Source organism: Saccostrea echinata, unplaced genomic scaffold (genome assembly GCF_033153115.1).
Source record: "Saccostrea echinata isolate AGI-Se365-2 ecotype Australia unplaced genomic scaffold, CSIRO_AGI_Sech_v1 ptg000054l, whole genome shotgun sequence".
Classification (NCBI taxonomy): domain Eukaryota; kingdom Metazoa; phylum Mollusca; class Bivalvia; order Ostreida; family Ostreidae; genus Saccostrea; species Saccostrea echinata.
The window spans coordinates 9,111,632-9,125,373 of NW_026889803.1; the positions used below are offsets into that span (position 1 = coordinate 9,111,632).

At 32.2% G+C, this 13,742-nt stretch overlaps 1 protein-coding gene across 2 annotated transcripts; it reads left to right on the forward strand.

The window, feature by feature from the left end:
- The first annotated feature begins 692 nt into the window (after positions 1–692).
- On the forward strand, positions 693–13,212 carry LOC133206355 (uncharacterized). 2 transcript variants are annotated; one of them, XM_061342307.1, is made up of 4 exons: positions 693–816; positions 11,771–11,958; positions 12,125–12,244; positions 12,502–13,212. In XM_061342307.1, exons 2-4 carry the CDS (start codon positions 11,821–11,823, stop codon positions 13,090–13,092), a joined length of 849 nt encoding a protein of 282 aa, XP_061198291.1. In that variant the 5' UTR covers positions 693–816; positions 11,771–11,820; the 3' UTR covers positions 13,093–13,212. The 2 variants fall into 2 exon arrangements, with proteins under 2 accessions (XP_061198291.1, XP_061198290.1); XM_061342306.1 differs by lacking the exon at positions 693–816 and adding an exon at positions 10,842–10,893.
- The last annotated feature ends 530 nt before the right edge of the window (positions 13,213–13,742 follow it).

Here is a 13,742-nt window from a genome sequence, read left to right on the forward strand (position 1 = left end):
TTTCGCTGCAAAGTGATACACTCGATACTATAATTAATTTTCAGTTTCAAATAAGTAAATGGATTTTTGAATTTAGAACTTTAACATGAAAATGTCTTTGAATACTACATGTCTATAGTAAAAATGAATGCCAGATCATGAAAGTATTCTTTTTTTTTTCCTATTTAGCTATTTTTCCTTGTTAACAGCCCTTGAACATGCATGTGAAACTTTTTTTTTCTAGTAAATAGTTTTTCTGTTTAGTTCGATCATTATATTTGCTTTGTATAGATATCTAGACTAATGATGAATTACAAATTATAGTGTATTTGTCAAATGTAATGCCATGATCAGTTCAGAAAAATCATGACCTCTACCAAACAAAAATGATAGTCTCGCGCATTCTCCTCATTGCCGCATTTTTATTGTTATTTTTTTTATTTGTTATGAGATTTTTTGTGAACATATTTACAATCTTTATTGAACTACCCCCCAAACGGGGGATAGGGGGGCATAAGAAAAAAACCCATATTCCTGAAAATTTAGTATCCTTAACTTATGACAGATTGAGTGTATTCAGAAGTATGTAGATGTTGTTCATTTACGCAATTGTTATCAAACTTTTTCAGGATTTTATAATGTTCCTCCGCATTGCTCTTCTGATTGCCTTGATATCGTTTGCCGATGGTTGCAGACCGCAATATCAGTTGAACAATGTCTACGACATCTGTATGAGGATTTGTTACTTTATGACAGAATCCGTCGTATCCGAATTGTGTATCCTGGTGTTGTAACTCTCTTGAGACGTGGTTGAGACCCTGTTCTAATCAAAGTACTGTAAGTACTGAAAGACGGTGGTATGAATGATTTTGTTTGTGTAACGTCCCTCTCGAGAATTTTTCACTCATATTGAGACATCACTATTGCCGTTGGTGGGCTGCAAATTTAGATCTATATTCAGCACTCCAGGCCATTTAGTAGTGAGGGATCTTTTTCTGACCAGCACTTACTGCGACCTCGGTTTAACTGTCTCCACGTCCCGCAGTGGGATTCGAACCCGCTACGTAAGGATCGACTCTTTCATGTTCGTGACTCTAGAGCAAACGCTAACCACTGCGCCACACGGCGACTGGCATTGAATGAGATAAAATATCATAAGAATCTGTTAACTGATATGATGGAAATTATGAAAGTTTATTGCAATTTTTCACATGTTTTTTTATAAGTAAATTTAGTAAATAAATATATATATCCGAAGTATAATGAGGACAGGTATTAATTGGAGTTATTAATTTATTGCATGAAATTTTCAACATAAGGTTTATTATAAAATAAGGACTGAATAAGAAAAAATACTATCCCGAAATGCCAGAAACAAAACTTAGATCACTTCAGGGTTTTTTTTCTATATATACTAATGTGGTGTACAGTCATAATTGCAAATTTAAAAGTGAAAACATGTTTAGGGATGATGGACAGATTTAAATTATATATTCAAATAATGGATTTTGGGATGTTTTAGTATCCCCCCGCCCCATAAATTAATGCTTAAAACGTGTCAAAACCAGTTTACCCTAAATGTTAAATCATAGGGGAATCAATGTTCCTAATATACTCATCTAGTGACCGAACTTTTTTTATTCTAAGATGCATGATTAACAAAAATGTGTAATGAAATCGTGGTGTTTTAAAGTTAGAAATTTTGACTTTATAATTTCAGATCTTTACTCAGTAATCAATAATCAAATTTTGCATCCCCCCCAACAAAAAGAAAATATGAGCAATTTTTCGTAACTTATTGGAAAAGTTTTTTGAAATTTTGAGTAGAATTGAACCCACAAAATTTTTTAACAAAGACTTACTTTTCATAAGGTATATGGTAAAAAGGGAAATGATGAATCACTTTTGGCCATGTAATGTAGATTGTGCAACATAAATCATATGCTGAAAGATAATAAAATAGACTTTATCCTTGGATTCCCATCTTTGCCAAATTCCTTGGCTGTACATGTAATTTAACTTATTGCTAAAAGCTTGAAAGACTCCAGGAATTGTACAGAAGTCTTACTTTGTTTGATATATACTGTTCGAAAAGAAAAAAAAGAACAGAAAAACAAAATATTTGTCAACCTCTATTTCTCCATCATCTCAAGCCACGGTTCGGAGTCCGCATATAGCTATCTTCAGAATGGGAGAAGATCGTGTATTTTGGCCGTGGTTTGTGATGATGCTATTTCTCATACGTAATCTAAATATGCACTGACCCTGCTTATTGCTGCTAGTCATTGCGAAATACGAAATTTAATTTGTGAACACACGCGAAGACTGACATAAATTAAGTCCACTGAATTCGCAAGAAAATTCTAATATTTCATGCACGTGTATTTTAGTACCTTTTTTCTTACACTTTTTAAAGGGTAAATTTTATTCGAGGCACGATAGAATTTTCAAATACAAATGAAATATATTGTTAACTTTTGTCCGTCACAGTCTTTTTTAAATAAAACTTTGATAAATTAGCATTGGTTCAATAGTTTTTGTGTCCGAGATAATTAGGCAATGGCTTATTATTATTATTTTTACGAGTTGATGGTATCAACTCATGTTATGTGACTTGTAAGGGATTCACCAATGTATCGAAACTAATCACATTTTCATTTGAGTATTTTGCGTACGGGTTCTTGTATAATAGTGGTTAATTTACAGTTTTCATAATCTACAGAACAAGAATATGTTTCCTGATATGCTTTGAAGTGTTTATAAACATAAATATTTATTATTAATTTTATTGGAATTTGCGTCCATCCGAAAAAGAAATAGTGTTAGGGGCATGCGGTCAACAAAAGTGATACGTCGTGCAAACAAAATTTGATTTATAAATTAATAAATGTTTTATATAATTAGAAGTATTTTGAAAACAAATTTTTAAAGAAAATTCACAAAATTGAACATTGTACAAACCAGGATATTTTGAAAAGATTGACGTGCTGGTGATATATAAATAAACTAATTCTTGCGCTGTTATGCTAATGAACAGAGCAGTTTTCCCGCGTTAGTGGTGAATCGTTCAACACAGAGAACACTGTCTATGTTTGTAAACAAAGCGAGAAGTTTGCAGTAAAGAAGATCGAAGTAAATCAACTACTAATCTCTAACGGAAGAAATGAGCTGTACCAGTAAAACAATTTTTGAATTAAAGTTCTTATTTCTTGAATGTGCAAGCAATAAAAGATTTCAATTGCTTCAAGGGTTAGATTTTTTCAGCAGCGGACAACTTTGTGCTCCATTTTCTTTTTCCCTGTTAATAACACTGTCTTCTACAATCTAAATCTGTTTCACAGCAAGCTTTAAATACATCAATGGCCACTTAACACGCCTGTGATTCTTATTCCATTTCAATAATAGTATCCTTTAATATTTTGTAAAAAAAACAAATTACTTTAAATGCACGCTACATTGTCATTTTACGAAAAATCCCAAAACTAACTTAATATTATTTGTTTTCTATGTTTAAAGGTTCGATTCGTGATAAATTATTATACATTCCAGTAGATATTAAAAAAACATATAGGGTGAATTCACCATGCATCGGACACATACCTTGCTTCGGACAACTTCAAGCAATAAACTTTCATTGAACCTGAGTCTCCCCGTGTTTTTACTTGTTTCTGTCTGAAAGATGAAGAATTAAACTTTTTAATGATGTCGATTTTTATTTTATTGTTCTGATAAAAATACCACAAGAATGGCCTTGAAATTACGTTATATTTTGCGTCATCAAAGGGGAGTAACCAGAATTTTACGATTGTTCTTTTAAATAGACGTCAACGGAACGGGTCAGACCTTGGTAAAATTTGCCAATGATTGATAATATTACAGAATTTTTTCAAAAAATTTTACTTCAATGTTTGTATAATATATTTTAGTGCTGTGTTTAACTAGTATGCTTATTTCACCGTACATCGGACACAAATTAACCATGCATCGGACACTTTCCGATGCATGGGTAATCACTTCCATTTTCATGTAAAACCCAAATGACAGCTGTTTTTTACGGAAATAGAAAATAGAAACTCTAAATTTTCAATGAAATACAAATTATCGATATATGACGACAAGAAGTGGACTCAATTTATTTCTTTAAACTAGATGATTATAACTCACGAGACAAAGGCGCGAATTGCCATATTACTATATAGCATTGTAAAAGCCTTTCTAAGGCGATGTGATGCAACTAAAATCTCTTCATATTTGTGGATCGAAATAGTCATTCAAATTTAATTAGAAGTTTATTTTTAAATAAAAGATAAAATGTTTCGATATCACTAATTTAAAGCACCGAGATCAATGTATGATATTTTTCTGGTTTAAATATCGTATGTCCGATGCATGGTGAATATTGTCCGATCCATGGTGAATTCTGACTTATTTCGGAAAAATCGGTTTTTAATGATATTTTCTCAATAAATAGGGCACGATTGTGTCAAAAAATTATGTTTTAACCACATACTACATGTTAACTTCCATTTTGATAATATTCGGTCGGTAGCGATATCGCTAGAACTTGTTGAAGTACAAGGGTGTCCGATGCATGGTGAATTCACCCTACATGTTAAAAATACACGATAGAGACAGTCTTTATTAAAAACATATTTTAAGATATTCTTGTCACTACCTGTATTTTTTTTTATATCTTCAAGACCTCCTTTCAATATTTGATGACAATCTGCACCTCAAAAGTTTTGGAATTTAGACACGATAATATTTTTGCAATATCAAGATATAAGGATCAAGAGCAAGGAGAACACGCGAATTGAAGTAAATGAAATTATATGATTTAGCAGACATTATTCATAAATTAAAATGCGCATGGGGAATATAATTATTATCAACGCTTGCATTACAAGAATTAAGCTAAAAAACAATTTCTACGTTTCAATATTAATCCGGTATGTATTACTGAATTTGAGCGATGTGTATTTTTCGCACCGAAAAAAAAATTATTAAGTGCTATTAAAACAACAGCACTCCAAGCATGTGTTTAACAGAAAGCACGTTTCATAGACAGCATACCATAATATTTTTTCCAGAGCAGAAATTTCATTAAATTTTAAGGGCAACCCCCCCCCCCCCCCAGCATTTTTATTTTTTCAGAAGTATTTTTGTTCAACTGGCACATATTTTATATCTACAAGGATATTATTTGAAAAACCTTGTATCATTGATTATATTTTGAATTTATTTTAATACGAAACAATAAGTAGATATCGGTGATGGTATATCGCACCTTCATCTTTATTGAAATTTTGCTTCAAGTCTTCGGCTTTCATAAAGTGTGCGATTCGTTTTATAAGATTCATTACTCGATGAACAAAATTATTTATATACTCGTTCCTATATTGAAACCAATGATAGGGTATTCGTACTCGGTATTCTTAATCAACTATAATCAATTATAGTTTGCCGTGTATTCCTGAAAAATCAGAAATCAAATAATCCTTTTACTGAATTTAATCATTGCCAAAATGTGTTTATAAATATGATAGTAATATTTTCTTTTGTATCACATACGAAGGGTATGTTTTATCTATATGCAATAAATGAACCAGTAAAATGACAAAAAATTCTTTATCTCATAGAGTTTTAATGTATTTTAACTTAAATGTAAATAATTATGCTACAAATAATTTGCATTTATATATATTAAATTTTAGAAATCTTTAGCTATAGGAATTATTTTTATCGAGAAGAACCATAATGGTATGAAGAACTATAAATCACAAAAAGGTTTTATTTACAATATAATACATGTAATGTATGTGTTTGTAAAGTAGCAGCTACGAATACATATTAGTCATGTGTTTACTTTGGACAGCTAGGGTATAAACAGTAGTGAGCTTTCAAAGCTTAAACAGACAATCTAAATAAAGCTTCTGGTGAAAAACAAAACAAAAGAAGTAGTTTTAAATGTTCTCACAAAGGTATATCAAGAGAGTCAATTGCATATATATCAGTTCTCTGAATCCTTCTATTTCGAAATATAATTATGTCTTTTTAGATTGATAAATAGGTAGATTTCAGTTTTGAAATGGAAACAGTGTCTTACTAGAATTTTTAATCACATTTTCAGATATTTGATGTACATGTACAACTCCATTTTCTTGGTTTTGTATTAAGTATTTCTTTTGGGGAAGTGAACTCTTGCATTACACAATTACAAAACCTTAAATTTGTGATTCTTATCCATTTTACTCGACTGATCTTTATTAGAGACTAGACTAGATCCCACCTGAGTCAACAAAAAGGAAATTCGATTCTTCATTCTTCTTTTTTCCCCGCCATGCTGACGGATACGAAGTTGTCATCAAATTATCTATATCTTTAAGCGTCCTCATGGTTTTGGTTTACCTGGCCCTCTGTACATCTCTTTTTGTTCAGTATCAGATTATATGTCTGTCCAGATATGACAATCTCTTTTTTAATAATATAAATGATTCTTTATCTTGTGTCACCTTTTGCTCAAACTATTGTAGGAGCCCAAGTTGTTTTAGAATCAATACTACCCCTTGACATAAGGCCAAGGCTTCCGTAGAAGACAAACTGCTAATCGTTTGTCTTCCAGCCCATTAAACCAGATTCCCTTGATGCCTTAGGCCTAAATGTACTGCATAGTAGTAGAAAAAGGCATTGAATAACGAAAATAAATGCTGCTTTTGGTAATGAAAACATTTGTTCATCAACTATTGACATTGTCTTGATCTTATATATATTTGAGATCTTTCAGTGATAATTATGACTAAATTTAGTTTTACTTTAGTTTGGTACATGTAGCACTCCTATTCATAATGTCACTTCCCATAAAATTTGTAAAATTGAGGCAGTTTAAATGTAAACAACAGTTGACCCGTTTGGATCAGTGTGAGATGACATATGTAATTGCCTGCAATAACAAGGTCTCTAATTTTGAATGAAATTATAAAACTTTAGTATTACAGCATTTTCTGGTAATGATTGATTAGAACTTGAACTTAAATTGAGAATCAAACCACTCATTTTTATTAAATAAATTCTATACCCAATGGTGTCACTTAATTATTAAACGTAAAAAAGGCAAAGTAATATCAGAGTATGCAGAACTGACTATTTTGGTTCTTATGATACGACCTATACTATACAGAGGCAAGTACACGGAAGCAGCTAAGTTTGGCAAGCTAAAGGGAGTGGATCTACATTGTTCATTAGACTGTGACTTATGGGGACAACAATAACGATGATCACCATATTACATGTGCGTTAAGTCTGCTAAATCTTAATTCATAATATAATATCCGACTTGATTATGAAATATAAAAAAGTAACCGCTTTAGAATTGTTGAAAACTCTCTATAAATAAAAAAAATATGGATTAAAAAATCTTTTTCGATAACGCTTCCAACTCACACCATTGAACAGAGAGACCACGTGTCTTGAATTTAAATCACTACGAATAAAAGGGAACCTGATCATTTGTTGTATTTGTTAAAAGTCTTCTTCGCCCATTTGCAAATTTTGTTAAAATTATTTCAACGATTTTGAAGAAATGAAATATGGAGATAACAAATAGTATTGAAGATCATAGTCCGTTTAAACAATACAAATCGGAAGCAGAGCAAACACAGAAATCCAAAAACACCAGAGGCCTGATCAGGTGCCATGAAGGAGTAAGCATTCCCTGTCGACAGGTGCACTTTGTCATGATCGGGTAAACGAAAAATCCGTAGAAATTCAACTGTGTAAGTAGTGGACTAATAATTAGTATGAAAAACGTCAGTCAGCATTTGAACTAATGATAGATTGTATTTGCTGACAAGGTCATTGTATTGACCACAAAACTTGCGAAATGATGACTTCAAACGAGACTGTTGATATCCTTGTTTCATCAATTTGATGGTTAATAGCCTGCTTCATTTTAAAAATTCATCCTACGTAGAGTATGCTCTTACGTATCGAATCAACTGGGAGACATAAACCCCATTTGCAGGTGATAAGGGTATATTGCTACATAAGTAAGGGAAGTTGACGATAGAAGCGTTGAAGTCATCACGTTTATCATAAAGCTTGGTTGTTAGGTTACTACTAACGTCTTTTTCTAGTAAAATATTCAAATATGAAACAGATGTGTCAGACTCTGTGGTGTCTTTTATTTCATGTTCACTAGGATATACCGAGAATGTATGTATATGAATGGAAGTAACTATTGTTAATTGATAATGCATTCTCGATATATCTAAATGTCGAGCTGTATGTTTGTTTGTTGTTTAACGTCTCTCTCGAGAATTTTTCACTCATATGGAGACGCCACTTGCCGATGAAGGGCTATACATTTTACCTATACTCGGTACTCAGGGCCATTGAGCAGTGAGGATCTTTGTCGTGTCAAAACCTACTGCGACACGGGACCTCGTTTTATACGGTCTCATCCGAAGGACCGGCCTGTACGTCCCGCAGTGGATTCGAACCCGCGACGTAAGGATCAGCTCCTTACTCCGTGACTCTAGAGCAGACGCTCTAACCACTCTGCCACGCGGGCGACAAATGTCGAGTTGAAGGCCACAGCAAACGTTTTCTTCTTCTGCTCATGTAGAAGTTTTTGAATAAATTCTGCTTCCTAGGAATACAAAAATAATTCTGTTAATAACGGGGCGCAATTGGTATCCATCAAAACTTCCAACAAAAAATACATAGATATTGTCAATCAGAATCTGAAGCATCTGTTTAATATCAACTTCAGAGTATTTGTGTGTACAATCAGAATGTTTTTTAACAAAATAAAAATCTGAAAAATTTTGAGACAATTACCTAGTATACAAACCCTCAGTGCTGAACTATAAGAGTTATTTTTAACCTTTGATTCATAGATTTTTAAAAATAAGTTCTATTTTCCCCCATGAATTCTCATACGGCTCTTTCATTGTTTTTCTCTTAAAATTTATTATGTGAACTTCAAAAGATTTTTGATACAGATTTTAAGCATTTAGTTGCACTTCACCTCCAGGCAATGGACTGGGGACTGGCACACACAAGCTTGAAATGGGACAGCTATGATGTTATTACTGCATTCACTACATAGAGAAAAGATAAGCTGTCACCAACAAACATCCGTATAAAGATCATAATCAACTATGCATTGAATATGAATAACAATTATATCTCACACGGATCTTTTAAGATATTTGTCTGTATTTTTGAGCATTGATGACTGACAATTTATTTGTATAACGTAAAAAGTTGGCTTAAGATTATACTCTCCCGGACATTATTTACTAGTATCTAGATAACAGACACTTGTCCTTACCTGCCCGATGACGAAATAATAGAATTAGTGGGAGGCATATGATATATAAAGTATCAAACTGACGTCTACATTTAATAAAACTTCTTTTTACCGTTTGATTGTGCACAGATATTTGTTCAGGTAATTTACTTCAGCTCTAACTATCATCCATTTTTGTATTACTTAACAATTATTAATTTGTTTATGTGTTGAGTGGTTGTCCAAACATATTTTTTCTTGGGTTTTTAATAATTTGTTTTTAGTTCATTTTAATCAATAATTCAATCATAAAGATTATATTTAGATTAAATCAAATTAAAAAAAAATAATGAGTGCTTGAATAACATCGAATAAAAGAATATTCTTTTTCTATTTAACGAGATTACAACCATAATAATACATGTATATGAAACTTTTTTTTTTTAAAAAGTACTTTCTAAAAAGCTAATTATATATTAAGGGCGTGCATAAAATGTCATCAATTTTTTGTTTGTTTGTATGTTGTTTAACGTTCCTCTGGAGAATTTTTCACTCATATGGAGACGCCGCCACTTGCTGCATATTTTGTCCTATACTCGGCACTTACGGCCATTGAGCAGTGAGGGATCTTTTTCGTGCCAGCACCTACTGCGACACGGGACCTTGGTTTATACGGTCTCATCCGAAGGACCGGTGTCCACGTCCCACAGTGGGATTCGAACCCGCGACGTAAGGATCAACCCCTTACTTCGCGACTCTAGAGCAGACTCTCTAACCACTGCGCCACGCGGGCGACCAAATTTTAAAAATAAAACATGGAAATATTTTTAATTGATTTCCTTAAGTATACATATCTTTTGTAGACAAAAATTTCAATCATTTTATCCATCATGTAATGTTTTTATTTCTTGAGACATATATTCTTCCTGACAAGTGTATTTATTTTAATTCAATGGAAGAAAAAAGTCATAGGGAGACAGATTTGTTGAATAGGGAGGGTTGAGTAAAGCTTGAACTTTTTTTTCAAAAATGATCTCATTTTCTAGGATTTATATGCTACACTTTTGCCACACTTTAATTGTTCTTTCTTGAGATATTGTTGCGTGATAAAAAGTCAAAGAATATGATTGTTTTACTGTGTTGAACTACAAAATTATATTGTTCATAAAGTATTTCATTTTCCTTCATTTACATGCAGTCCTGAAATTTCAAAAATCTATTTTAAGTTTTCATACAGAATAATAGTGTTTATAAATACTTTTTATTGCTTAGATTTATTATTTCACTCTTCTGTGGTCTGAGTTGGATTTAACCAAAAGCAAAAGCCAGATATCGCTTTAGAAATGAGCTCGGCTAAAGTAAATGATTTCTAACTATCCCTAATTTCATAACACGCTAAGCGTTACACTGGATTTAAATTTATTTGCAAGATTGATTGTGCTTATTCCTCCCAGCTTCTAACACAAATAAGAAATAAGTGTATATAAAAGTGTGATTTTTTTTTTTAAACATGATAGCGAAATCAATTTTTCATACTTTTCAGGATTTCACGATGTTCTGTCGCATTGCTCTGATGATTTTCTTGGTATCGCTTGCCTATGGTTGCCACACGGAATATCAAAGTAACATGTGCCGATGTCTACGTCGTCTGTATGAGGATCTGCTACATTATAAGGCAGAATCCGAATTGTGTATCCGGGTGTAATAACAATTTAGCGAAATGTTGGAGAAAATGTTAAAATAATTAATTAACGGAAGCAGTAAAAGCTTGACGATAGAAATAACTTAGCAAAGATAAAAACATTGAACACTTTATTTGTATGCATTTTCCAAACTAGAAAAAAAAAAAAACCACAAATGTTTTGTTCATCAACACTTTTTTTTTTAATTTTTGAATATTTTTATATGTAATTACAAATTGCTGGCACCATGTGGTGAAAATAAAGTAGATAAATTCCCAGTATTTACAACTTAATACGATATTATTTCTAAATGTCCATAAAACATTTTATAAAAGTTCATCTTCATCCTACAGTGTTTTGCACAGGAATTTAGTATGTAGTACTTACTAACTTCGATTTCGTAACTGCACCGGCTAGCCCTACTTTAAAACATTAATATACCAATTAAGGAATGAATTTAATAGCTATACAAGTTATACTGTATAACCTGGGTTGGGGCTTTATAAACCGCGATACAGTATGTTGTCAGACAAGATATTTATTTATACAGGCGTGAAAAGTATTGATTTGTCTGAAAATAAGGTTTCACCTTACTTTTTGACTTATCAGTGAACTTTGTAATCGTTTATATCAATATACATGTATATTTATCATGTATGAAAAAATATATTTTTTTTTTAACATTGCGATAAACAACTTTTAAAAATCATAGTTTAACATTGTTTTCTCAAATGATATAATAGTTAAAAATTTCAAGTATCATATCTGTAGAAAATTATAGTTTTACTAATACATGATACACTTCTTGTGTTTTCAGAGGAAATTCATCAAGTGTATGACTTTGAGATTGACAGTGAAGGCCATGCAATGGAGGGGTACTTATTTCCAGATCTTCACTCGGGGGACAGAGTGCAAGTGAACTTACCAGAGGGCGATTCAATCACGGAAAATGCCAAGGATGTGAAATACATCCGCCTCAAAATTCAAAAGTGTAAAAATAGTACGGTATGTTATGAATTTCATGGACATGAAAAAAAATAATCTGGAAATTATTTTTATGTTGCAATGAATGATATATCAGTCAAAATGAAATCACTGTTTGAATTCCTATCATTAATGAGAACAATTGTCTATTTGAATGATACATAGTATAAGTTCTATTTTTTTACAGAGTCCTCCTCTTTTCCGTGTGTTCGACTCGGAATACTTCTCAGTCGACAAAGACAACTATATTGTGGTAGACACCAATAACACTGCCGAGTTACAAGAGAAAAAGGAACTTAGGTTTTATGTAAGTTTTATATACGAACACGAATTAGTCTGATTTAATTGTATTGTGAAGATGGGTTCATTTGCATAAATAAAATCATAGTTATTAATTAGTTGGAATGTACACATATTTTGAAATAAATTTGTAATAACTCAGCTGACCTTTGGATTCCCAAAAGCACGAGGATTGTTCCAATGAGCTAATACGTTTAATAAATACTTTTAGCCTGTGATATTGATAATTGGAACACTTCACTTTTTACTTTTTTTTCGTTCCAGGTTGTACTTATTAACGAACATGGTCAGGCTGTCTCAAATCCTCTTCCATTTATTGTCCGTATTGAAAATAAAACTGAAGGTTCATCAGACAACCCCCTGCATCCTGCCATTTTTGCAGGGGTTTTAGTTTTAATTATAGTTCTGCTAGCGCTAGGAATTCCATTCGTAGTGAGAGCAAAGAGGAGATTTAAGCAGGGAAAACCCGTTATGAAACTAGGTAGTTATCCAGGTTCTAGTGCGGATCTGAAGGCTATAATGGTGTCCGAATCGGTGGAGGATATTCCTGGAATGAAGCGACGACAGAGTGAACCAAACTGTTTCGGGGAAAATAGAATCCTCTCCTATGAGGATGAGGTGAAAACAGAGAAAGCTACCTTCACCAAAGAAATTAAACAGCTTGAGAGGAAAATTTCACAAGGACAAAGCAATAGTGCTGCACTAGATGATGACGACGGATTGGTGAAATACACAAAGACCCCTCAAAAAGGGATTCTGAAGAATAGCGACCCCAGTCATAATGACAATGAAAAAGTATCTGTCTCGGTTGATGTTCATGGAAAGCCCTATAGTGAAGAACAATCAAAATTATAATACTGAATTTCATCAAAGATTATTTACTAGTATTCAAATATTTTTTTTTTATATTGAGTTATTTTTTATATATATCTATGAGCAAAGGTTGATTAATTTACTGTGCATTATAGTAATTGAAGCAGCATTTTACTATGTATATTTTTGATTGTATTTTGTTATAATATAATTTAAGATTGTTTATATAGATGATATTTATCTCAGTATAGTTTTCACAAATTGATCTGAGAATCGTTTTATTTTTTCCCCTAGATGTAATATACATTGATTTTAAACATGAATTAAGATAAGTCCACTCCAAATTTTATTGTTGCCCATCCTTCATTCAACTAACTGCACAAACGATGATGACTTCCTAAACCTCCCAAATACGTGTCATAAAAGCTCCACCTCGAATTAAACTATGAACATAAATAAATTGGATACGTCATAAGATTAAAAATTTAGGGATTTACCTGATTTTCATTACCTTACATTTTTCAAGATCCACAACTATATGTAAGGAACATTGCACTCTTTGGATTCCCATAGCTTTTGACCATTTCTCCTGTTACATATTACCAAACGTTTTCCTTTACATTATCCACTTTTCCTTTTGCTCCCTGTCTCTTTTTAAAAAAAGTCCTGGATCCGAGCTTGGGATGATTGTG